Source organism: Protopterus annectens, chromosome 11.part0 (genome assembly GCF_019279795.1).
Source record: "Protopterus annectens isolate FY-2018-M chromosome 11.part0, PAN1.0, whole genome shotgun sequence".
NCBI lineage: Eukaryota > Metazoa > Chordata > Ceratodontiformes > Protopteridae > Protopterus > Protopterus annectens.
Window position 1 is genome coordinate 1,198,648,298 of NC_056745.1, and position 27,639 is coordinate 1,198,675,936.

Genomic DNA, 27,639 nt, shown 5'->3' on the forward strand with positions numbered 1-27,639 from the left:
GAACTGAATTCACTGAATATGGACTGTAGAATTGTGCATATTTACTGATAAAGGTGCACTGTAGAATTGTGCATATTTACTGATAATGGTGGACTGTAGAATTGTGCATATTTACTAATAATGGTGGACTGTGGAATTGTGCATATTTACTAATAATGGTGGACTGTAGAATTGTGTATATTTACTAATAATGGTGGACTGTGGAAGTCTGAGTAGACTTTTTTTATGATAAATGTTCTCAACTGGGCAGTTTTGCCATTATGGGTGCATATGTTTTGTTTCATTGCTTACTGGAAAAATGTTCAAAACAAATTTAAAACACCCTCTAACAAGTGTACTGTATTGTACAAGGAATATAATTTTTAGTACAATGAGGAAGGTGTATCAAAGAGCACATGTATGTTTCATATGCAAGGGGCCTATGATTCGAAAACAGCCCAAAATTAATCTTTATCTGCCACTGGCAAAATGTATTTTCTTTGAATGTGGGTTTCAATGCTGTTTCAATGAATGTGAGTTTCAAGGGCAGAGAAGTTTTAATGCTAAGTTTTCATTGTGAGACTGCATTGCTTTGTTTAACAGATTACTTAATGTTTGTGCTGTAAAATACAAAATAAAACTTTCAAATGAAGTCCAATCATTGAAGTAAAGCAGTATGCACATTAGTGTTTATGGTAAATGGAGTGAAATAGCCAAGTAATGGTTAATTGGAATGGCTGCAGAGGCTCCAGTTCAACCATTATTTTGTCAGGGGAAGGGCAGCAAACTCAGACAGGCCCAGCTGAACTATACCTCCCAACTGTCCAGATTTTCAAAGAATGAATAGATTTTTGCTTCTTATTTTTGGTTTGTTGTTCATAAAATTTGTAGTTTTAATTCCTAAATGATTTGCCAGAAGTCACTAAATAATAAGTTTCAGACTTCATAACCTTCATAAAATGCATGTTAAAGTAAGAGCCGTTCTATCAACTGTCTCAATTTATACAAGAGCAATTTTTAGTACTGTTTATATGTGCCCCAATATATTTGGCCTTGTTCAGATTTACTGCATTAACAGGTTGAGAGGTACATGCAAATAAATTGCTTTATAGAATTAGGCATAGCCAACCTCTCAACTGTCCCCAATTTTTGGCTCAAAATGTTGCTCTTCCCCTAATAATCCCTCCAAAAATAGCAATTTTGGAAGAGAACATGGAGGGTTTACAATTAAGAAATAACTGTAATAATCAAAGTTATAGATTACTTGAAATGCATGTAGATTCTTTTATTTTGTCAGCTGCTCAAGGTAGCAGTACTAATATTAAAGTGTCCCTTCTTTGACAGGTAGAAGCTGTATTGTGTGTCTATTTTATATTTTTGCATCACATTTTTGGTCCATTTTTCATAAAATTGTGTTTTTTGGCAAATAGTGACAAATCACTAAAGACTGAAGTTAAAAATGACAGACATTTGAGTTTCAGATTTTATACCCTTCAGAAAATTCATACTAATGCAAGACCTATTCTATTATCTTTCTAAGTTTATTAGAGCAATATTTAAAATTGTCCTTCTTGTTGTGCCTTTGTCCCACTTCTGTGTATGGCTTTGTCCAGATTTCTTGCTCTTGAAGTTGAGAGGTATGACAAATGTGTCAGGGCCATCACAGTCAGCCAGAGAGATTTCAAATTGTGACATGCTTGTTGCACCCCACTCCCCCATGTAGTGACTCTGGATGTGTCCAAGCAAGGCAAGGAGTAGTTGTATCTACCTTGGATGGGGAGGACACACTGCATAAGTACTACAGTGGCTTTTCATCTGTCCTTGATTTTGCAGAATGGTCTGGTTTCTGTCATATTTTTGTACTGTTGATTTATGCTTATTACTCAAAGTGCCTGTTGCTCTGTGTTTAAGTAGCAATGCTTTAATGACCATAAGGTAAGCTTGTAAACTCCACACCAAAATCCAACAAGTAAAAAACAGCAAAAACGGCAAGAAGCAGCTGTTATAGTTGCTAGAATAGTAGGCAGACACAGTAGGTAAACACAGGAAATAGCGTAACAATATTTTTTATTTCCGCTTTCGTCCGTAGACTTCTTCAGAATAAAATCTAAGAACACAACCACTCATTAAATACACAACTAATTAATGCAATCATAAAATCAATTATTCAATTAATTGAATATGTTATTAATAAAAAACTTTTAAATGACATATTTGAACGCAGAATAAAGCTTATAAAACATGTAAACACAATAAATCATCAGTTTTATCTATTCTCAATGCTTGATCTTTTATAAAACATTTCATATTGATGGAATCATTAAGCCCTGGTGGTTTATCTGCCTTCAACTTTATCTGCCATTCTGCTTCCTTACACGCCAATGTGTTTTTAAAATCCCCTTCCCTCAAACATCTATTTCCTACATATAATACTGAAAATAAAAACTTATGGAATGCTTTACATATTAAAGAATGTTTATAAAGAGCATTCCTATCATCTTTAATTTTTATACTATATAAATGTTCCCTAATCCTTACTCTTAATTCTCTTGTCGTCATGCCGATGTAAAATGCAGGACATGATGAACAAAGAGCAATGTACACGACACCTACACTTCTACAATTTACATAACCTGGAACTGCCAACATTTTTTCTGATGTATATACGGCAATATAGGGACCTACTGAAATATATCTGCACATGTTGCAATCATTGCAACAGTGCATGCCCTTCTTAGTTGTTTGCATACCATAGTTGCCACTGTTACGTTGTGCTAATAACTTTTTTAAGTTTCTATCATTTCTATGTACAAAAACTGGTGCATCACCTAAAATATCAACCATTTCAGCATTACCTCTTATTATTTGCCAGTTTTTAGTAATGATTTTCTTAATATATTTATTGTCCATATTCATTCCGAGACTACAAATTGTGTTCTGATTCCATGTAACATTTTTAAATCGTTCATGGACTTTAACATGTGTCTCTGTTGAATTTAATATAGGTGCAAAATCATTAGTACGTCTAGAAAGCACGGTATCCGCTGTTTCATCCAACAGAGCAGCCGGATAACCTCTATCTATAAATAATGATTTGATAAACACAAATTCATCTATAACATCAGAATCTTTAGATGTCATCCTACTGGCTCTGATGAACTGGCCTTTAGGAATATTGGCAATTACATGATTAGGATGACCACTTCTATAATGTAAGTAGCCATTATTGAAAGTTTTCTTCCTGTGTATGCTACTATGAATTCTATTCTCACAAAAATCCCATTTTAAATTTACATCTAAAAAATCAACTGTAGCACCTTGTTCCCCTATAATAAATTTAATATAAGAGGATAAAGAGTTGATGTAACTTGTAAATTCATTAATGTTGACTTCATTTTGATCCAAAATGAAAAATAAATCATCAATAAAACGACACCAAAATACAATTTTAAATTTCTCAATTAATAACTGCATACATTGATGCTCCCACATGGCCATAACAACATTAGCATATGCTGGGGCAGCTGGAGACCCCATGGCTGCTCCCTTTGTTTGTCTATAATAAATTTTTTCAAACAGAAAAAAATTATTTTCCAAAATGATTTCAAGAAATCTACAAATTAAACTAACGGTGTTAGTAGAAAAACCTTTATAATGATTGGTCAAAAAATTCCTTACTGCTTCAATTCCTAAATCTTGAGGAATGCAAGTGTATAATGACACTACATCTGCAGTTAACATTACATGCCTATCAGGATGAAAAGAAAAAGTAGAAAAAAATGCATTTAATTTATCGAGAAAATGCCATGAATCTTTTAAGTACGAAACTTCTTTATGTACAGTGGGTCCCAATAAAGCATCTATTACTAAGGCCAGTCCTTCAGTTATTGAATGGGATGAAGACACTATTGGTCTAAATGGTGGACTGGTCAATGATTTATGACATTTCGGTATTCCAAAAAATACTCCTATACGTGGTTGTTCTATCACACAAAAATTATAGAGATCATGACTAATGTCACCATCCATTAGGGCTTCATATAAATATGAATGTATGTTACGCTGTCGCTTATGTATCTCTGATAGCGTGATAACATTATATTCATCATTATTACTTAAAAGTTTTAAGATACCTTGAACATAATCTTCTTTAGTCATGACCACAATATTATTGCCCTTATCACTCTTCATAAACCTATATTTGGAACACAAACCCTGCAAATTTTTCAAAGCTTTATTTTCTTCATCTGAGAGATTATAAGTGCATTTACGTTTACTGTTAAGCATAGCATCTATATCCTGTATACACACTTCCTCAAATGTATTTAAGGTGTGATGTAACCTAGGGCAAAAATTAGAAGGTTTTACAAATACTTTGTTAGTAGTAGGTACATCATGTAATAAATATTTTAAATTGAGTTTTCTTACATATTTTTTTACATCTAAAACAGTATCTACATAATTAGCCTTGCATTTAGGAACAAAATTTAGTCCCAACGTCAAAATATTTTTTTCATAGACCGTAAATACATAGTTAGTCAAATTAATGACACTAAAATGCTCACCACATAAATCTAAATTTCGTCTCCCGATGACTGGGAGTTCAGAAAAGTCCTGCTCCTTGTTAGAACTGTTTTTGCTGAGTTTAAATGCTTCTTATTTCCTGTGGTATTCAAAGATATAGCTTGTTTGGGCCCAAGCTGCTGATTAGGACCCGCATTTGATTTATTAATACTCTCAGTATCGGAAGCATAAACACAGTTATTACTTTCAGAATCCAACACAGGGTTTATATAATTTTCACCCACTGGTTTGAGACATGGACCTACAATGTTGTTATCACCATGTATTTGCCTTTTTGCATTTGAAGCACATGGTTCAATGTTTGAACTCAAAGACGAATTCTTTCGCCCAAAATCTCTATACATTGCACCATTTGTCCTCGTTTCATTAACTCCAGTTCCGTTTGCTTTCATTTGAAAAGTAGAACGATAGTCATTATTATTAGCCCTATATTTAGTCGTTGGAACAAAATTTGTAAATGCTGTATTTGATTCATATGCCTCTAAATAGCGTAACAGTTTGTTATGTTTGCGATTTATGTTATCTGTAACGGATTGTTCCAACTCTTGTGCCATGTTATCAAAAAATTCACTGTAACCATCATTGTCAAAGCGCGCTTTAAAAAACGCTTCCAAAGTTAATATTTCCTGTTTCAACAGTTCCAACTTATTTACATTATTTTCTACTAACAACTTTAAAAAATTCAGACCTGTTTCGTTAAAGAAGTTAGTCAATGTATTAAAAAAGGAGTCAGTGATTTGTACACCATTGGGGCATTTAAAGAAACGTAGCCCCTTTGGAATAATTTGCAGCTCTATACATCGAGAAAAATAACAATTCTCCAAGTGAATTGAATTGTACCTTTGTAATAACTTGAAGAATTGTTCACGTTTCATATTGAAATCCCGATGCCCCAATGTATTCAGCACCGGAATACCTCCTTGCTTGCCCAACTTCTCGAACGGATTGTACGCACAGTCAAAGAAGTGACTCGCTGTCGCAGGACCAATGATGCGCTCTCTGTTATTTCCGGAGTTGAGCGTGTTGGTAGAAGTGATGTTCCTACCGGTTGTAGGTGCGTTTTCTACACAAATCACGGTATCATATTCGTGAAATGAACCGGACGCCAACACAGGACTGGAAACCCTTGTCCCACTGTCTTTAGCATTCGCAACCAAAATCTGTAGTGCCCCTTTGATTTCAGTCAGAGCACTCACAAGTAAAGCACCCAAATTGACTGATTCATCCGACGGAGTGGGATGGATACTCAAATTCAAAAGTGAATCTCCCGCTGCTTCTGCCATGGTAAAATAAAACTTCTAAACTCCACACCAAAATCCAACAAGTAAAAAACAGCAAAAACGGCAAGAAGCAGCTGTTATAGTTGCTAGAATAGTAGGCAGACACAGTAGGTAAACACAGGAAATAGCGTAACAATATTTTTTATTTCCGCTTTCGTCTGTAGACTTCTTCAGAATAAAATCTAAGAACACAACCACTCATTAAATACACAACTAATTAATGCAATCATAAAATCAATTATTCAATTAATTGAATATGTTATTAATAAAAAACTTTTAAATGACAGATGAAGATGATGGGATGATAGGAATGCTCTTTATAAACATTCTTTAATATGTAAAGCATTCCATAAGTTTTTATTTTCAGTATTATATGTAGGAAATAGATGTTTGAGGGAAGGGGATTTTAAAAACACATTGGCGTGTAAGGAAGCAGAATGGCAGATAAAGTTGAAGGCAGATAAACCACCAGGGCTTAATGATTCCATCAATATGAAATGTTTTATAAAAGATCAAGCATTGAGAATAGATAAAACTGATGATTTATTGTGTTTACATGTTTTATAAGCTTTATTCTGCGTTCAAATATGTCATTTAAAAGTTTTTTATTAATAACATATTCAATTAATTGAATAATTGATTTTATGATTGCATTAATTAGTTGTGTATTTAATGAGTGGTTGTGTTCTTAGATTTTATTCTGAAGACGTCTACGGACGAAAGCGGAAATAAAAAATATTGTTACGCTATTTCCTGTGTTTACCTACTGTGTCTGCCTACTATTCTAGCAACTATAACAGCTGCTTCTTGCCGTTTTTGCTGTTTTTTACTTGTTGGATTTTGGTGTGGAGTTTAGAAGTTTTATTTTACCATGGCAGAAGCAGCGGGAGATTCACTTTTGAATTTGAGTATCCATCCCACTCCGTCGGATGAATCAGTCAATTTGGGTGCTTTACTTGTGAGTGCTCTGACTGAAATCAAAGGGGCACTACAGATTTTGGTTGCGAATGCTAAAGACAGTGGGACAAGGGTTTCCAGTCCTGTGTTGGCGTCCGGTTCATTTCACGAATATGATACCGTGATTTGTGTAGAAAACGCACCTACAACCGGTAGGAACATCACTTCTACCAACACGCTCAACTCCGGAAATAACAGAGAGCGCATCATTGGTCCTGCGACAGCGAGTCACTTCTTTGACCGTGCGTACAATCCGTTCGAGAAGTTGGGCAAGCAAGGAGGTATTCCGGTGCTGAATACATTGGGGCATCGGGATTTCAATATGAAACGTGAACAATTCTTCAAGTTATTACAAAGGTACAATTCAATTCACTTGGAGAATTGTTATTTTTCTCGATGTATAGAGCTGCAAATTATTCCAAAGGGGCTACGTTTCTTTAAATGCCCCAATGGTGTACAAATCACTGACTCCTTTTCTAATACATTGACTAACTTCTTTAACGAAACAGGTCTGAATTTTTTAAAATTGTTAGTAGAAAATAATGTAAATAAGTTGGAACTGTTGAAACAGGAAATATTAACTTTGGAAGCGTTTTTTAAAGCGCGCTTTGACAATGATGGTTACAGTGAATTTTTTGATAACATGGCACAAGAGTTGGAACAATCCGTTACAGATAACATAAATCGCAAACATAACAAACTGTTACGCGATTTAGAGGCATATGAATCAAATACAGCATTTACAAATTTTGTTCCAACGACTAAATATAGGGCTAATAATAATGACTATCGTTCTACTTTTCAAATGAAAGCAAACGGAACTGGAGTTAATGAAACGAGGACAAATGGTGCAATGTATAGAGATTTTGGGCGAAAGAATTCGTCTTTGAGTTCAAACATTGAACCATGTGCTTCAAATGCAAAAAGGCAAATACATGGTGATAACAACATTGTAGGTCCATGTCTCAAACCAGTGGGTGAAAATAATATAAACCCTGTGTTGGATTCTGAAAGTAATAACTGTGTTTATGCTTCCGATACTGAGAGTATTAATAAATCAAATGCGGGTCCTAATCAGCAGCTTGGGCCCAAACAAGCTATATCTTTGAATACCACAGGAAATAAGAAGCATTTAAACTCAGCAAAAACAGTTCTAACAAGGAGCAGGACTTTTCTGAACTCCCAGTCATCGGGAGACGAAATTTAGATTTATGTGGTGGGCATTTTAGTGTCATTAATTTGACTAACTATGTATTTACGGTCTATGAAAAAAATATTTTGACGTTGGGACTAAATTTTGTTCCTAAATGCAAGGCTAATTATGTAGATACTGTTTTAGATGTAAAAAAATATGTAAGAAAACTCAATTTAAAATATTTATTACATGATGTACCTACTACTAACAAAGCATTTGTAAAACCTTCTAATTTTTGCCCTAGGTTACATCACACCTTAAATACATTTGAGGAAGTGTGTATACAGGATATAGATGCTATGCTTAACAGTAAACGTAAATGCACTTATAATCTCTCAGATGAAGAAAATAAAGCTTTGAAAAATTTGCAGGGTTTGTGTTCCAAATATAGGTTTATGAAGAGTGATAAGGGCAATAATATTGTGGTCATGACTAAAGAAGATTATGTTCAAGGTATCTTAAAACTTTTAAGTAATAATGATGAATATAATGTTATCACGCTATCAGAGATACATAAGCGACAGCGTAACATACATTCATATTTATATGAAGCCCTAATGGATGGTGACATTAGTCATGATCTCTATAATTTTTGTGTGATAGAACAACCACGTATAGGAGTATTTTTTGGAATACCGAAATGTCATAAATCATTGACCAGTCCACCATTTAGACCAATAGTGTCTTCATCCCATTCAATAACTGAAGGACTGGCCTTAGTAATAGATGCTTTATTGGGACCCACTGTACATAAAGAAGTTTCGTACTTAAAAGATTCATGGCATTTTCTCGATAAATTAAATGCATTTTTTTCTACTTTTTCTTTTCATCCTGATAGGCATGTAATGTTAACTGCAGATGTAGTGTCATTATACACTTGCATTCCTCAAGATTTAGGAATTGAAGCAGTAAGGAATTTTTTGACCAATCATTATAAAGGTTTTTCTACTAACACCGTTAGTTTAATTTGTAGATTTCTTGAAATCATTTTGGAAAATAATTTTTCTGTTTGAAAAAATTTATTATAGACAAACAAAGGGAGCAGCCATGGGGTCTCCAGCTGCCCCAGCATATGCTAATGTTGTTATGGCCATGTGGGAGCATCAATGTATGCAGTTATTAATTGAGAAATTTAAAATTGTATTTTGGTGTCGATTTATTGATGATTTATTTTTCATTTTGGATCAAAATGAAGTCAACATTAATGAATTTACAAGTTACATCAACTCTTTATCCTCTTATATTAAATTTATTATAGGGGAACAAGGTGCTACAGTTGATTTTTTAGATGTAAATTTAAAATGGGATTTTTGTGAGAATAGAATTCATAGTAGCATACACAGGAAGAAAACTTTCAATAATGGCTACTTACATTATAGAAGTGGTCATCCTAATCATGTAATTGCCAATATTCCTAAAGGCCAGTTCATCAGAGCCAGTAGGATGACATCTAAAGATTCTGATGTTATAGATGAATTTGTGTTTATCAAATCATTATTTATAGATAGAGGTTATCCGGCTGCTCTGTTGGATGAAACAGCGGATACCGTGCTTTCTAGACGTACTAATGATTTTGCACCTATATTAAATTCAACAGAGACACATGTTAAAGTCCATGAACGATTTAAAAATGTTACATGGAATCAGAACACAATTTGTAGTCTCGGAATGAATATGGACAATAAATATATTAAGAAAATCATTACTAAAAACTGGCAAATAATAAGAGGTAATGCTGAAATGGTTGATATTTTAGGTGATGCACCAGTTTTTGTACATAGAAATGATAGAAACTTAAAAAAGTTATTAGCACAACGTAACAGTGGCAACTATGGTATGCAAACAACTAAGAAGGGCATGCACTGTTGCAATGATTGCAACATGTGCAGATATATTTCAGTAGGTCCCTATATTGCTGTATATACATCAGAAAAAATTTTGGCAGTTCCAGGTTATGTAAATTGTAGAAGTGTAGGTGTCGTGTACATTGCTCTTTGTTCATCATGTCCTGCATTTTACATCGGCATGACGACAAGAGAATTAAGAGTAAGGATTAGGGAACATTTATATAGTATAAAAATTAAAGATGATAGGAATGCTCTTTATAAACATTCTTTAATATGTAAAGCATTCCATAAGTTTTTATTTTCAGTATTATATGTAGGAAATAGATGTTTGAGGGAAGGGGATTTTAAAAACACATTGGCGTGTAAGGAAGCAGAATGGCAGATAAAGTTGAAGGCAGATAAACCACCAGGGCTTAATGATTCCATCAATATGAAATGTTTTATAAAAGATCAAGCATTGAGAATAGATAAAACTGATGATTTATTGTGTTTACATGTTTTATAAGCTTTATTCTGCGTTCAAATATGTCATTTAAAAGTTTTTTATTAATAACATATTCAATTAATTGAATAATTGATTTTATGATTGCATTAATTAGTTGTGTATTTAATGAGTGGTTGTGTTCTTAGATTTTATTCTGAAGAAGTCTACGGACGAAAGCGGAAATAAAAAATATTGTTACGCTATTTCCTGTGTTTACCTACTGTGTCTGCCTACTATTCTAGCAACTATAACAGCTGCTTCTTGCCGTTTTTGCTATAAGGTAAGCTTGTCTGACATCGTAAGATGCAAGTAAGCTTTAATAAGCATACTGTTAAAGAATTGCCAACATTGAAAGCCTTTCTGTTGTTGCCATGCAGAGAATACTTGACTAGATAATGTATAAGCCTTGGGTATTAAAGGACAGGATTCCATTATTTTAAAAAGCTCATTACACTTGTTGGAGACTTCCAGTCATCTCTACAGGCTTTACCCGTAAACTAAACAGAATGCCAATCATGTGTGGTCCATAACCTGTACAGTAATCCTTTAAGCAATGTATCTTGAGCTTGTTTCTTGTTTGCTTTTCATTTTTTACTTTTATCATGTTTTCCCCATGAAACGTTGTCAGGCAGCAGGTCTTTTTTGGATAAGAAACATTTTTACAAGTGGGGGCATCACATAGATTTCTACTTTCAGCATGTTGCTTGGTACTTTAATAAAGCTGAATATATTATAATTAGAACTGCAGTGCAAGGAGAAGTAGTTTGAGTTGAGTGCTTCTGGTTTTCTTATACTTGATTTTGACTGGCATTCCAGTAATGTATTTAAAAAGTAATTTATTTTTCATGCCTCACAACCTTTTGTTTCCATCTAGATATTAAGTAAGCTGTCATGCAGCCAATGCATTGAAATATTTTTATTCTTCTACACTTATTTTTGTCTTGATTGGACTTTCATAATGATGGTTTGCCACCCAGGGCAGCGTATTTAATTAAAGTTAGTTTTTTTGTGGTTTTGTGCATAGCTCCTCCCCTTTATGGTTGACCACACCCATTCCCTTTGACCCCGCCCATTCAGCGTCTCCTGCAGCCCCCCTGTGATTTGAAGTCACCAGCCGCCACTGGTCTTCTGGCTTCAAGAATGATGTCCAGCACCTGCTTGCTTAGGCTGGTCACTGGGGGAGAATTCAAGGAATAAGCCAGGCTGCAAGATTCAGGGTTTGCAGTTGCATATGCAAGATTTGTCCCCCCTGCTGAGTGAGGAGGGTTGGGATCTGGGGTAGGTGCCAGGGTGGCACTGGTGACAGGTTGCGCAGTAGTGGGTACCAATGCTGGCATGGCCAGTCCAGGGCAATCAGGATTGTCCTTGGTCTGTCCTGTCTTATCTTGAGTAATATTCTTGAGAAAAGGGGCAGAGGGGGGAATTCATACATTAAGAGGTCTCCCCACTGGAAGGACAGGGCATCCACTTTCCAGGCCATGCTGTGAGGTGTCCTGGTGCAGAATTTGCTGAGCTGGTGATTGCAGGGGGAGGCAAAGAGGTCCACCTCTGGGGTCCCCCATTTCTGGATTAGAAGGCTGAAGGTGCTGGGTTCTAATTGCCCCTTGTGTGGGTCTAGGAGATTTCTGCTTAAGTCATCTGCCAGTGAATTTTGTTTGCCTTGCAGGAATTGAGCTTGCAGATGAACATGCATGTCCAAGCCCGTGTTCCACAGGGCCATGGCTAGCCTACAGAGTGGGTAAGAGTGGGTTCCCCCCTGCTTGTTGATGTACCACATAACTGTGGTGTTGTCTGTTTTTATTAGCAGGGGTCCTGGTGACAGCAGGTATCTGAAAGCTGTTAGAGCACGCTGAACAGCTAGCATCTCTTTTTGATGGATGTGCAGATGAATTTGACTTGGGCTCTAGTGGCCCTGAATGCACTTGTCGTCCAGGTGTGCCCCCCTGGCATAGTCTGATGCATCTGTGGTTAGGGTCTGGGTGGCGTGGGGTTGAGTAAAGGGAAGTCCCTTGTGGCTGCATGCTGCTGCCCACCAAAGAAACTCTGTCCTTAGACAAGGTATGACAGTTTCCAGGTCCTGAGAATGTTGGCACCAAAGACTTTTTAAGTACCATTTAAGTTTCCTCATATGCAGTCTGGCATATGGAATTAGTAGGATGCAAGAGGCCATGAACCCTAGGATCTGCAGGATTTTCCTTGCGGATAACTGGGTGCTGGTGGCCATTTGAGTGAAGTAGTCTGTCAGATAGGCTTGTTTTTCTGGAGTAAGGAATGTCATCTGGGATGCTGTGTCCACGCTTGCTCCCAGGAATACAATCTTTTGACTGGGGACTAGTTTTGATTTCTTTTCATTGATAGTGTACCCCAGGGAGGTTAGAAGGTTCTTTACAAATGTCAGGTGCTGCAACAGATTTTCCTGACTGTCTGCCTGAATCAGGCAGCTGTCCAAGTACGGGTAAATTTGAAATTTTCTCTGTCTGCAATAGGCAATGGCTGGAGCCAGGCATTTTGTGAATACTCTGGGAGCACTGGATAAGCCAAAGGGAAGTGCAGAGAACTGATAATGTATAGACCCTGCCCTGAAATGTAGGTATTTCCTGCATGAGTCTCTGATAGGGATGTGCAGACAGGCTTCTTTTAGGTCTAGGATGGCTAACCAGGAATCTTTGGACAGCAGAGGAAGAAGCTGCTGAACGGTGAGCATTTTGAATTTTGGTACCACCAGGAAAGTGTTTAGAATGGAAAGATCTAGGATTGGGCACCAAGTGCCCTCTTTTCTGGGTACCAGGAAAAGTCTGGAATAGAACCCTTGACTTATCTGTTCTGCAGGAACAGGTTGAATTGCCCTTATGGAGAGCAGGGATTGAACTTGGCTTTCCCCTTTTGGGGTTGGCAGTGAGTGGAAGTAAAATTTGTACCCCTGGGATACAATGCTGAGGACCCATCGGTCTTTGTGATGGAGGTCCAGTTTTTTGCATGATGGGCAAGTTTTCTCTGAGGGGCACAAGCAGTTGGGCAGAGGTGAGGAGTGGAGTTGAGAATTCATTGTGAAGTCTTTCCGTATGGGGGTGGCTTAGCACTCCTTGTTTTTGAAGTGGAGGCACTTCATTGCTTAGATCTCTGCATACCCTGAGACTGTAGTCTGGGGGGGGGGTCTGTTTCCCCTGGGTCTAGTTTGAGATGGCCATGAGGGGGCTGGAAAGGACCAATATATTGAGGGGCAACGCCTACTGAATCTAGAAGGCTGCACTTGCAAGAAATCTTTGACTGTCTGCATAGATTTAGCTTTTTCTTCCATCTTTTTTAGAACCTCTTCTGCTTTGGTGACAAACAGATTGTCCTTGTTCAAAGGAGTACCTAGTAATTTTGACTTGACATGGTCTAGCAAGGTCTGCTCCTTAAGCCAAGCATGCCTTCTCAGTACAGAACCAGTTACTACTGCCCTGCAAGATGCTTCTAGGGCATCAAAGCCACATTGCAAAGTATGCCTGCTGACTTGGCTTGCAGAATGCATAAGCTCTTGTAATTCTTTATTTTATGCACAGTCTGTAAAGGTAGCTAGTTTTTGCTTAAGTTCCATAATATGCTGCTGGTATTTCAGCATGTGAAACTGGCAATTCAATGCCCTAATGGTGAGAGTTGCGGAGGTGTATACTTTTTTACCCCATCTGTCTAAAGCTCTGGAATCCCTGTCCGAAGGGGTGGGATTCTTAGCTGTAGTTGCTTTTATACCACTAGGCCCCTGGGAGATAACCTCTGGGTCAGCAGTAGGATTTTTGAAAATAAATTTTTGAGAGTCAGGAACTCTGTAGTATCTGTCTGGTTTCCTTGGAGCAGGTGATAAAGTATCAGGAGTTAGACTGAATCCCATAAAGACATCATCCACAACATCCAGAACTGGAGGTATTGTTAAAGGTCTACATTGTGGCAAATATAAAAATTCTCCGAGTCTCTTTTTGGACTGAAGACAGTCTTGGCATTCCCAATGGAAATGCTTTCTTAAAGTATGTAGGGTTTCACCAAAAGAAAAATCCTCTGGAGGTGAAGCAGAGGGAATGGATTCCTCTGCATCTGAATCCTCATAAGCAGATAAAGGCATGTCTTCATATTCCGAAACCTCAGAGTTGTTGGACTCTTGGTCTGTTAAAGCTGCTGGGGACAGGTCTCTTTTTCTCTTAGTAGGGGAAGGCTGGCTTCCCCTAATCAGCATAATCAGGTCTTCTGCCATTTTAAGCATTTGATGTTGTGGCAAGGAAGCAGGTGCTTGAGTTTAGGTCGTCGGTTTTTTAGGCGTAGCTCATACTCTTGGCCTTATAAACTCGGTAGTTTTAGACAGAACTGAAGATGTGAAAGAAGTCATCGGTTTGTGTTGAATATCAGTAGTGCGAAAAACTTCCTTGGAAGTCAGGGCCTGCACAGCGGCTCTGGTACCATCCAAGGTAGAGACATCCACAGGCTCTATAGTCAAAGAAGAATCTCGTGACATACCGGACTCCGAACGGGGTCTCGGTAGAGGCCTGCAAATCCATCAAAGTGGGCATAAGGGGCTGCGAAAGCGCCTCACTGAGTACCGGCGAACTGGCGACTAGCTTAATGGAAGCTTCATCGGCAGTTTTGGACCTGTGCGGTCAGTCTCTGTCTTTATCCTTACATTGTTTTGGAAGACTGGCAGTCGGATAGCTTACCGAAGCGATTTCGGAATACAAAGATCAAGAGCGAAAGTATTTAGCAACAATAAGGGCCCAACGACGAATAGTTCGGGCGCTGAACAAAGCACAAAACCAACAACGAGGTACGTTGTGGTCTGGGCCTAAACAGGTGATGCAGTAAGAATGGAAATCTCAGTGTGGTATTTGCTTTCCACAGGCGAGACAATTGTTAACTTTTTCTGACATCGGTTAGAGCAAGAAAAAAGTATCCCCAACAGGGTAATTAGCTTTAGAAGACTTCAGGATGATTCAGTTCGGAAACGAAAACTCAGGTAGCGGCCGACTGGCACTCGTGCAAACTGCTTCTGCTTCGGGCTCCTCGACAAGAAAGACTGGTGTAATTGCATTGGCTGGCTGTCTTTATACCCCTGATGACCTGACATCTGTCCTGGAGTGACAGCAACCGACGCAGAAATACTAAGTCTCTGGTACTCAGGCCGACTGAGGGCTACCTGCAGACAGATAACTCAAGTGTGATGACTGCAACAGTGAAACACGAAGAACATCCCTTTGGTATTAGCTTTTACTTCAAAGAAGTATATGTTGAACAGGAGATATCCCAGCACAGAACACTGAGAGACTTCACATGTGAATGGTCTCTTTGTGGAGGTAACCTTCCCGAGTCTGATTTCCTGTGTGCTATCCGTGAGCCAGATGACAATTCAGCGAGTGACATAGGGGATTATTCCCAGTTTATTTAGCTTTTCTACTATGCTTGAGTGGGGAATTGTGTCAAAAGCTTTAGCCAGATTGAGGTATGCGGTGTGTACTGTTTTACCTTCATCCATTGCTTTGGCGACCTTTTCAAAAAAGTCTACTAGGTTGAGTAAGCAAGATGTGCCCTTGATGAATCCAAACTGAAACAAGTCCAGTGTTTGGAAGTTCTCTTTGTCCTTATTAATTAGTTTCATGATAAGTCCCATCCATGACTGCATATGATGCTGGTCAGACTTACGGTTCTGTAGCTGCCTGTGTCTATGGAAGGACCTGTAGCTGTTCTCCATTTACTTAGTACAAAATCTCTATGGAGGCTGAAACTGAACAGTGTTTTTTTTTGGTGGTGGTGGGGGGGGGGGTTAAACTGCGCTTCATGTTATTTAAGATGCATCCAGGGATATTGTCAGGATCCATTGATGCAGTATTTTTAGCTTTTGATAGCGTTTTTAGAACCTGGTCTTGTGTGATAGCTTAAGTGAGCCAATTTCAGGTATATCCTGAAGGACAGATGAAGGTCAGAGACAGGTAAAGTTAGAGATGAATTTATTGGTCAGTAGGTTCACTATATATTTAGCCTCAGTGTAGGTAACAATTAATACATTAATAAATACTGAACTGTAAACAAAAGATCAACTGCAAAACTGAAAAATAAAACCCTCCACTTGTAACATAACACTCCCGCCAGTTTCTACTAAGTTAAATCCTATATCTACATTATTTCTCTTCATAGGCACTCATGTCATATTTTCACCAACTACCACATATGTACCCGTTTAACACCTTATTACTTTTAATCTGTATTAGTCTTAACTGTAAGCAGGAATTAGCAGTTAATGTTTACATTTAAGCCTAATGCCCAGCCCCAGGGGCATAACTTTATATATGCATACCTTTTTGTTTTAAAACATTTATCAACTTGCACATATTCTATTTCTTTATTTAATACATACAGTGCATGTCTCTCTATTTCCTGAAGTGGCACTTTGGTTTATGGTCAGGCTTCTTATTAGCTCTTCAAATTGATTCTTCCCTGGCTTTTTGCAACATTTAAAGGCTCACTCAGTCTGTAAAGTCTTATACAACTTTCTGGTTATCAGTTTCTTTTGGAAAATGGGAAAAGGTTTTGCCAGCAATCTTTGCCTGTATTTGCCAAATTTCCTAGGTTTTACCAGTCTCTGCATTTACTCTTCTCTAGAGTCTGTTTTCTCTGACATCAGTCACAAGTGTTCCATTGCTGCGTCCACCATCAAGTAGGTTTTCATGCCACTTGAGAAAAACATGCACGATAAAGCTATGTATGTAAGTTTTAAATGTATGCCTGTTTGCATACATCCTCTAACTGCTGACAGGAAATTGCTTGCCTGTTATCTTTTTTTTTCTGGATAACCATTGTCCACATATACTCTAGTATAAACTATTTTTTTAGTTTGTTCAGAAGAATGGAACTTGGCTACAACTGCCCTGGGTGTTTTCATAGCCAAAGCACCCAGTTAATATACCCTATGGACTCTTTCAGTTGTTGTTTCTGCAGTTACCATACTAGTCCATTAGCTAATGCACTATGTGATGAAACTTTTACAACTGGTCCCTTCCATCTTTCTTAGAATGGTGGCAAACCATAACATTTTCCTTCAGGATCTATATGCTCTGTCAATTTTAGTTTAATTTCTTCCTGTATCAATTCATATTTAATTGTTTTTCCTTTCTTGTCTGCCTTTTCCTTCTTCTGTTATTCCATTTTTTTATTATTGCTCTTTACAGAGTCATGTAATGACCTATTGATTTAAAAAAAAAAGCTTCTTTGCATTTCTTTCCCCTCCATGGTGGTTTTTCTACCTCATCTTTTTGTTGTGTTAGCTTGCCGTCATTCCAATAAGTTGCCATGTGGTCATGAGTCCCCTTTTCAACTAGCATAACATCTTCCTTTGTTTTATTAAATTTTTTCCTAGTTGTTTTTCTTAATTTCCCTGTGGTATGCATGAAAATTATTTTCATACTGGCAAATGTGAAAGGGTTCCAGTTTTACCATTTTTCATTGTTTTTACAGCTTCTTTGATTGACAGTGCTATTTTTAGCCTATACGCCTATACGTGCTGCTTACAACGAATGTTCCAATGTACTGAAAGGAATCACCTAAAGCTCTGAAAGTCAGGCTGTATTAATGGAATTCTTCATCTGGCTAACTCCCAAGGATTATTAATAACAATGCAACAGTTACCTTTAGTTGTTAACTGAGTGTAATACTAGAGAAAGAAAGTTTATCATTAGTCATGGACAAGACAATCACTCATACCACTACATTTGCACTGGACTCTCATTTTTTCCTCTAACTACGTAAGTTTTAACAACAGAGACTAAAATATTTACTAAATCTTTTTTGATTCCAGCCTCCGCGTAGAAATGTAATGTACAGTTCTATGCTGAAAGCTGACTTCACAAAGGGCGAGTATACTCACCTTTCAAACAGAGTTTATGGGGCACGGTTATAAAATGAATGTGGAAAAATTAAGTGTAAAAGCACCTAAAACAAAACTTTATGTATGATCACTGAAATGGATACTGGTAAGGTTGCAGCTTTTGTGATTTTTTTTTAAATCTATTTATGTTCAGTTATCTCTCTGACTATCAGCATTCTCTAGTGATCTTTTGACCCTTTTACACCTCTTGTCTTGACAAAAGTAGAACGACACATCAACAACAGGGTTCCATTCTCTACAGTGGGGATGTGCCTCCATGCAGTCCTCCTATTTTTACAGTTGGCAAATAGAAAGCAGTTATCATGAGTAGACACAGGAATTTTGTATGCTTTACTGCCTACTTCCCAGTACTACCCCTCACAGCAGGACCTAAAATATTGGGGTGTGGCTTCACACAATGATATACCAGGCTTGGCTATAGTGCACATGTATATCCCTTCAGGCTATGCAGAAGCCAGGCCCAGCACTGTCCTCCAACAGTAGTCACTGGAGCATTAATATGTTCATTTCTTTGTCCCATGGGAAAGGTTAGCCAATATCACAAGTTCATTCCCGCCCATCCATACCTGGTCTATATTATGTGATCGAATGCTAAGGTGATCGAACTACAAAACACCGAACACCGCCAGGAAACGTTACTGTCGGCCACTAAAAATTTTTTTTACTTTATAGCCAAACTAACTGTGCCTCCCACACCCCCTAACTAAATATACCAACTCTGAGACCGCTTCACAGTGGAGAAAATGGCAAAATCCAGCGAACGGCCAAGGGAAATCTTTCCATGCGTTAAATTGTCTGTTCGCTGTTTTTTGCTTTCGATATTACATGGTCGATGTTAAGGTGTTCGATCACTTTAGCATTCGATCATGTAATATAGACCCTCCATACCCAGCTCCACCATCACCTGGGCCCACTAACTGTATTCTAGTCAATGAGGCCAAAGTCAGGGATCCATTCTTCTACACCATAGAAATGACCAATGTGGCTAGTTTAAACAGCGTGCTACATTTTAGCTCATGAACTATATTACTATCTCTCTCAAACATGCCAACTATCACTTTTCCAATCCTTGGCTTTTCTGCTCGACGTAACCTGCACTTCCAAGCATACAAAAATATTTTTGGGTCTGAAGATCCTTATGTTCACCACAGGAAAAATTACTGTGAACAACAGCACTACCAAACTTGTAGTATGGCATATTTTAAAAAAATGACTCTTTCTAGGTGTACACCAATTCTGAAGATTGAACATTTTTTAATTATAACCCATAAGGCACTTTTCACAGCATCTTACAGTTATAAAAACAACATTCCCAACTTAGAGTTTTGTCTCATAAAGTGTTCTGTGCCCTTTAATTTCTATGTATATTCTTGCAAAACATCCTTGGAATTTATTTTTAAAAAAAGGTAATCAATATGGCACAATCATAAGGTTAAGCTTAAAAACTTTTGGGAACTGCTGGGAAACTGTGGTGTTTTGCATTTGTGCATTTTCACGTCTGCAACCAAACAGAATGTGACCAAAGACTTTTAACATGTCAATAAATATGGACAGAACTATTTATCAAAAATAGTCAATTTGTAGTTACTGGACTGTAAGGACTAAACATTTTTATGTATTTTTTTAGTGGAGCAGCACACTGCCTTAAATGAAAGCTCATCAAAGACTTTCATGTATTTGAAATAATTCTAAGAACTGTTTCTCCACATATGGCAGAATTTAATGCATCTTTCCTTTCAACATGCATCACTCTTGTGGATTTACGGATTGCCAATATCTGATCACCTGAAAGTTAGATACAAACATTTTTCTAGTCAATCAAACTTGTGTAAGCAAAACCTGTTTGGTTGTGACCAATGGCCTTGAAGAGGTCAACTCACAAAGTCCTTTATAACATATGCATTGTTATCTGACTCCTCCTTATAGTACCTCACCTGCAAACACCTACACCAACAGTCCGCAATTATACACATTCCAACTTTAAACCCAACCACATCTCACAAACCTAACCCTAACATCCTCTACCAACCCCCTTTTACTTACATTTGTCTCAATCAATGTTATTACTGGAAACCAGTACATTCTAAGTACTACTTTACTCTAATTTTAAACTATGGAATTTTGTTAAATCTTGCGACTACCAATGAATTTTGTACTTTGTAACTTTAAAACTATGGAATCTTGTTAAATCATGTGTTTTCCTATGAATACTTGCTTGCTATGTAGACATCTCATACTTGTTTGATATTTATCTGTAGAGCTTTTCTCCCCGGGCCTCCGCTGAAAATGGACATGTATCCAGTCGGACTCTCCCGGTCAACAAATGTAAAATAAAATAAATTAAATAAAATAAGAGTTTGTTACATTAACTGGAGTGCAAGGCAGGCAGACATTGTCATGGGTACTGTAGGGGGTTCTATCCCCCATGTGAAGAAAATGTGAGGACATGCCTGTTTGCTCTTCTGGTCTCAACCAAATGGATTTTGTAGAAAAAGTATTTGATCTAGTCGTCATATCTGACAGACCATTGGCAAGTTACTATGAAATGCTCTACCTGACTTTCATTCCTATCTGCCAGTATTTGTACTAAATTATGTAAAATACCTCTATGTCAGTGAGAATTTCAGAGAAATATTAAACAAAAACTTTAATGTTAACAAGCAGAGCAGCATTTTGCTTTACTTGCTCAAATTAAATAATTTTTCACATTTAAAAAGCCTGATTGTGATACTAAACTTCTGCAATTTTTGTATCTGCATTAAGACATGGAGTGCTTTCTGTAGTCTGTCTTTGAAATGCTCCTCAGCACGTAGTAAATGTTGGCCACACAACTAACAGTGAGAGCACAGGGATACATAGCATGACTAGTGCTACACGCATGAATGTGTTCAACTGCACCAACATCTGGCAACACTGCATCAGCTGAACCCACACATTCCTCATATGAATTAGATACCAGAGAACATCTTTCTTTACACTAATCTGATGGCACATTTTGATACTTACAGGGATGTTTACAAGCTATACTGTGACCTGCCAGTCAGGAGGTTTACTTTTAATTTTCCACAAGGCATAGTCCACTTCAAGTTTTCTGTACCTAACATAGTCAAAGTAGGAGATTTCCGTTTATGTTTTTTTTTTATCTTTTTTTTAATTCTGCTATTAAAACAACTAAAGAGAAGATATGTAGAGCTCACAAACGCCATGTAAGTAGCCAAATCTGATTAGTGACCTGGAAGAATAGATTGGGGAGGGACTGGAACAGCCAATGGTTAACTCCCCCCTCCCTTCTCTCCAGGATTTGTGTAGGATTTTTGCCTCCACAGGTGCAGCTAAAGGGACATACATCAGACATGCTTTCCAGTGAGCATGGGAGGAAAACCTGACAAATATCTACAGTACCTTACATTCAATGTTTCCACATTAACATTTGCTGCACACTGTATCCTGGAGTGAGGGTCTAGGAAATAGGGCATAATTAGAAAGCTCCAACCCAGCATTATAATAGCCATAGGTATCTACAACCAATGTTCATCATTCAGAAGGTATGGGGTGTACCAACTCAGATGGGGCATAATTTATCACCTCCATACTGATGCCAACTTTAAGGCAACACAGACCCTTTTAGCTAAACAATCAGAATACAGTAAAATAAAGCTGTGATCTAGAATTTACTGTTGAAAATAATATACCATTTAGTGCAGTAGGGCCCATCTCCACATATGATATATACTAATTTTATAAACTGGTGAGATGAGGCAAATGTCTGAGCTGTGAAATGGTAAGTGATCATGCTATAGTCACTTCTCTTCCCTTTGTGAACACTTTCAATGCAGAATACAATCTGATACATTTTCTCCAAAGAAGTAAAAGGCTTTCTGCTTTACTAACAGATTAAAGAAAGACTTTACTTACCATGAATGTCAGAGTTCTTGATAAATTCAAGGTGTTCTGCCATCTCTTCCACCAAAGCACTGAAGCTTTCAACATCTGCCCGAACAGATTCCAGCTGCATCTCAGTGTCGTTCCTGCGATCTGATGTGACAGACAGCTCTGATTCAACTTCATTTAGCTTGCTGCTGACATGAGTAATCAGTTTCCTGCAACAAAAAAAAGATTTACAGTACTACAACCTTTCATGTGAGTACATGAAATATGCCAAAATTTTATATAAAGCAGCTGTCCCTTATTATTCAAGTAAAAAAAAAAAAAAAAAAAAAACATGTTGAAACTGTAGTTTCTACCAGACGGTTATAACGACAGTTCAGTTTTTCCCATGAACTAACATCACTTTTCTTCCAAATCTCATCCATCTGCATTTCTTGTAAGCATCACTACTGCAAAATGTTCTTAAAAATAAAGATTAGTAACTCACCAGCTTTATTTTTCACATTTTAGTTAAAAAGGCATGCTAAGTATCTTTGTGTTTTAACATGAAATCTGTAGACCCACAAAATTATCCAGGCTAAGATTCTACAACACATTACTTTTTTTTAAACATAAATTATCACTTAAGACATATGCAAACATACATTAACTGAAAAGAAAAACATATATTTTCCATTTACATGCAAATACATCACATCTTTTCTTTGTAACAGTCATCAGTCCAACATTAAACAAATTGCTGAACTCATCCCTTCTCTTAAAACCTCACTCCTCGTCCTGAAAATTATTCTGCATATTGTTCCCACAACCTCCATTTACTTCTATGTAATTTGCTCCTTCCATTTCCTAAAGATCCATCTTCCATTTTTTTACCACTGTTATAATATTCAATATTTCAGATACAATAGGTTTAGACTTTGATTCCCATTTGCTAGCAATTGCTTTTTTGCCAGCTGACAGAATTAAACTTAATAATGCCTTACTATGTCAAGGCAATTCAGATCCTGTATCCCAACTCAAACAATCACATCCTGAGTCACAGCCATTTGCTCACCCAGTATGTCTGTAGGGAATTTTTTAAATCTGCCAACTTATTAACTACCAAAACACATGTTCTCAGCGACCTCTTTCTTCCTCACCACACCTCCAACATTTGCTATCTACCTGAGGAAAAATTATTTGAAGTCTACTTGGATTATAAAAATACCTAAACACTTTCAAACAAATATCCTAAATCCTCTGGATTTTGTTGCATACTTTGGAGCCATATATATGCCCTCCCATTGTTCTTTTGTAAACTGCTTTTCCAGCCTCTCTTCTCGATCTTTTCTAACCACATCTGATTGATTCTTACAGCTATCATGCAGTATTTTAACAGCAGGTTCTGTTCTAGATTTGATTAAACCCCCCACCAGAACAGGTTTTACACTTAAGATTCACTTATCCCTTTCTCCCTCTTATACTCTGATATCAATCCCTGGTAAAGAAGGCAGTCTCTGGCCTGCAGTCCAAACATATTCTTGGCTTCATACCACTTTATTACCTTTCCCTTTCAAGTTATTTGCTCCCAATACTTTGGTTTCTTTGCCAGTTTTCTCCAGTAAATTCCAGCCCCTCTTGCTTCTTTTCTGTACCCCTACTAGCAGTCATTCCTACTGGTAAAATCTTTCTCCATTCTTGTGTTACCTTAGTTCTTGGAATAATTTCTGCTAGTCTATGAATATACTATTCTGTATGGTTGTTATAATTCTTTTTAAGGATCTGCACCCAAAATCCCACTCTCTCTCTATTTCTTGAACTTCCCCCTGCTTCATCACAATCCCTTTCCATTCTGAATTATAACTTTCTGCCAGTGTTATGTATATGAGCCTTAAAAGTTTAGCTTGAAAACATCCATCCAAATCAGGTAATCCTAATCCACCTTGTTCTATTGAAAATCAATGTATCCCATTTGATCTTTGCCCTATTCCCTTCCCAGACAAATTTCTTCGACTCTTTATTGATTACTGTCCACAACTTCTCCTCTGGTTGATAAAAATATGTCTCACCGGTACATAACATTAAAGGGACTAAAAAAATTTTTCACTGCTAGTACCTTACTAACCATATCCATAAACAAGCTCTTTGAATTTGTCAGTTTTTGTATTATATTTTCTTTAGTCTCTTCCCACATATCCTTAGCTGCCATAATAGAAGGCTTTTTAATCCACACTCCCAAATATTGTATCCTATCATGTCCCATAAATGTTTAAACACAATTTATCAGAGAGGAACCCTTCCACTTTAATTCTTGTCTCCAATCCTTCATATATCCTCCTAATTAACCTTATCTTATTATTCTGTCAGAGAATGCAAATGTTTCCATTGCTGTACTCATAAAATCACAGCTTACTCTGTTGAATGCTTTCTCAAAACTCAACAAAAACAGTGGTATTTTCTTACATTCTACCTTCCTCTAAATCATCACTGTTCTGTTAAATTTGTCAAATGTTTGCCTCCCCTCCACAAATCTGCACTGATTCTTATCTATCAAGTTTGGCAACACCTTTGCCATATTTTATCTAATATAGACATAAATGTATTATAATAATGGTTTACAATTTAAATGGGTCTGCATGAAGCTGGTTCTTCTTCCAAGATGTTGGTTCCTCTTCCTTTAAAATACTGAAACAAAATCTTCCCGATCTTTATCACTTTCTTCCTTCCTGACATCCAAACTTCTTCAGGAATACCCCATGTTCCTAGAGAGTTTTCTGAAGATTGATTACACAGCATCATTTTTATCTCTTCCCCTCCTTTTTAACTATTACTTCAGCCTCATCAGCCTCTAAACCTGGCAAAATTAATTTTCCATAAATATTTCCATTTGTGCTCTTTTTTATTTTCACATTTCTCTGCTCTATATGAATTTTCATAAAATTTCTGAAATATCTCTAAAATGTCTATAAATTCCATCTATAAGCTCCCTAAGTTTGGCAACAATAATTTCTACTTTCTGTTCCCTAAGTTGTGCCCTGGAGTTATTATCAAACTATAACTGGTTAACAGCAATATTTCTAAACTCATGCATCTTATCTCGATAATCCCTTACTTTCACTTCAGCACTCTGCATTTGCACCTCTTCTTGTTCTGTGAGATTCCCCTTATTTTGCAATACTTTAACCTTTGTCAGTCCTCTAAGTAATTTCTATTACTTATTAAGCATATCTTTTTATTTCTACCATTTTAAACTCAATTTCTTCTTTTACTAGCTATACCTTCTGAAGATATTCCTATTTTCCCTAATAACTGTCAAATAATTTACATTACCTATTCCTTATATTCCTCTTTTTTTAACAGATAGGTGGGAAAGTGCCATTCTCTCAATTTTACGTCATTAACCTGCATTTATACCTTAGTTTTTATTGATGCATGATCTGAAATAGTTACTGGATGTGTGTTGAAGCTTTCAGTTAAATTCAAATGTCCCTCTGAAATACAATTTCTAGCAAGTCTAGCCCAGTTATTGTACTTTAGGGAATGGTATGTACATTCTGTTCAAGTTCCTACTATGATATTCACATCTTCCATACAAAATATTTTTATAAATTGCTTCACAAATCTAACTTTGTTGTATTTTCCCTTCAAAGTCTCCCTGATACATCCTCACTATTGCAAATCAAGTTCCAGTCTTTACTATAAGTAATACTTCATGCTGAAAGGTGATTATTTCTCTTCAAATGTTCATAAGCTCCATAGCAGTTTTTGGTTGAATATACATGCTAGCTTAATCCTCCTCCCTTGCCAATAGCCCCTTACTACTGCAAATCTACCGTTACTGTCTTTTTCCTCTTCAATCATTACTGAAGCCCATCTAGAAATTAATAATAATTACTCCCCCTTTCTATGCCTCTATTTTGCTGAATATCAATCCTAAAATCTTTTCTTTGTCAAATTCACATGCTCATTTATTTCCAAATATGTCTCCTGCAGCACTGTTGTTTGCACTCTGCTTAATTCAATACTGTTTTCTTTTTGTCTATACCTATAAGGCCACTTATATTCCAAGATAATAATGGATAGTGTAGCCATTATGATAAAAAGCTATTGTTCCCACCTGACATAATACATGACAGTTTTTTTCGAACATGTATTTCCAACTTTTGTGTTAAATGCACACACTAATGTTTGACAAGTTGTTCTTTTATACAGTTGCTTCTTCTCATCACCATTTGAACCTATCACATTTTTCAAGACTTTGTTTTAATGGAAATGCTCAAACAAAAAATTGAATATGTGTTCAAAACACTCCACAAAACAATGTACATCTTGAAAAATGAAGTTTTACCTTCCAGATAGGAACAACTGCCCCAAATCGACAGCTGCATCCATTACTCATGTTAAAGTGTATCCCACAGCCTGTGTTCCTTCTTACACTAATTGCAGTTTGTTCTTTTCATATCTCTATTCCCCCTACCAGATGGGAAAAACAAATTGTAAGCCTTCAGAAAACATTAACTTTTAACCTTAAGAAAAAAGTACTCTGGCTAACTTTAAATAAAATTAAATGGTACGCTGTTCTATTAAATGCATTAAAGAATTAAGGCTTAGGGAGACTGCTATCTTTTATTCACTTCCCATAATTTCAAACTTTTTCACTGAAATGTTTGCCAGTGTACCTTTAAATTTTGCATTTCCTTCAGCAAAGAATACTCAGAACTGTCAAGATTAATTGCTTGCACCTGCAGTCAGCTCATCTTCATGGAAAAGTACTCAGCAATGAATCTTTGTACATTTTGCTCAGAAAAGAATGTGCAGCTGCTTTCAGCTACAGACTTCTTCACCCCCACTGAACATTTTGTTAATGGAAAAGGGGAAAACCCTAATATATTTGCATATGTAAGAAACATAGCATTGTTCATGGCTTTCATCATTTTGTCTTATTTTTAAAGCCTACTTGCCTACAAAAAAGAGAAAAAAAATATCTACAGCTTAAGCCAGGGGCATTAAACTAGACATTCACCCTTGTAAAACAAGGAAAAATATCATAGTTCCACATATATTATAATCAGTGCACTTTTATACCCCACCCACACCCCAGCACCCCAAGATCAAAGCATAGTAACAGTAAACTTGCTTTTGTTGACACTTTCTTTTCTTGTTATACTGTAAAGCATGTATTTCTTACAATTTAAATAGTACTTGTCTACTTTAACATATTTAAGGACATACAACAGTCACTTAAAAGACTCCTCCCATATTCAAAATACCCGTGACTATACATTACAGAAAATTGCTTTAATATATATAACGTGCAGTTAATATCATGAAATGTTTATACAAATGCTAATAAGATCAAAAATTGTTTTACTTACAGTTACATTTTCTTCTTTTAGTGCCCTTCTAAACATTAATGTCATAAAGTGAGATACAGGCTTTACAGCCCACCCAAAAGTTTAACAAAGTCAATAAAGTCCTGTCTTTTTCAGCTACTTTTTTTTGAAAAGCTATATTTCATAAACATGATTAAGGCTTTACAGTCT

At 36.7% G+C, this 27,639-nt stretch overlaps 1 protein-coding gene across 1 annotated transcript in view; it reads right to left on the reverse strand.

The window, feature by feature from the left end:
- LAMB1 (laminin subunit beta 1) overlaps positions 1-27,639 on the reverse strand; it is a 1,172,470-nt gene that overhangs the window by 233,680 nt on the left and 911,151 nt on the right. The window contains exon 25 of the mRNA XM_044088561.1: positions 22,145-22,329. Within this exon, the coding sequence (XP_043944496.1) occupies positions 22,145-22,329 (185 nt within the window). The remainder of the gene's footprint in view (positions 1-22,144; positions 22,330-27,639) is intronic.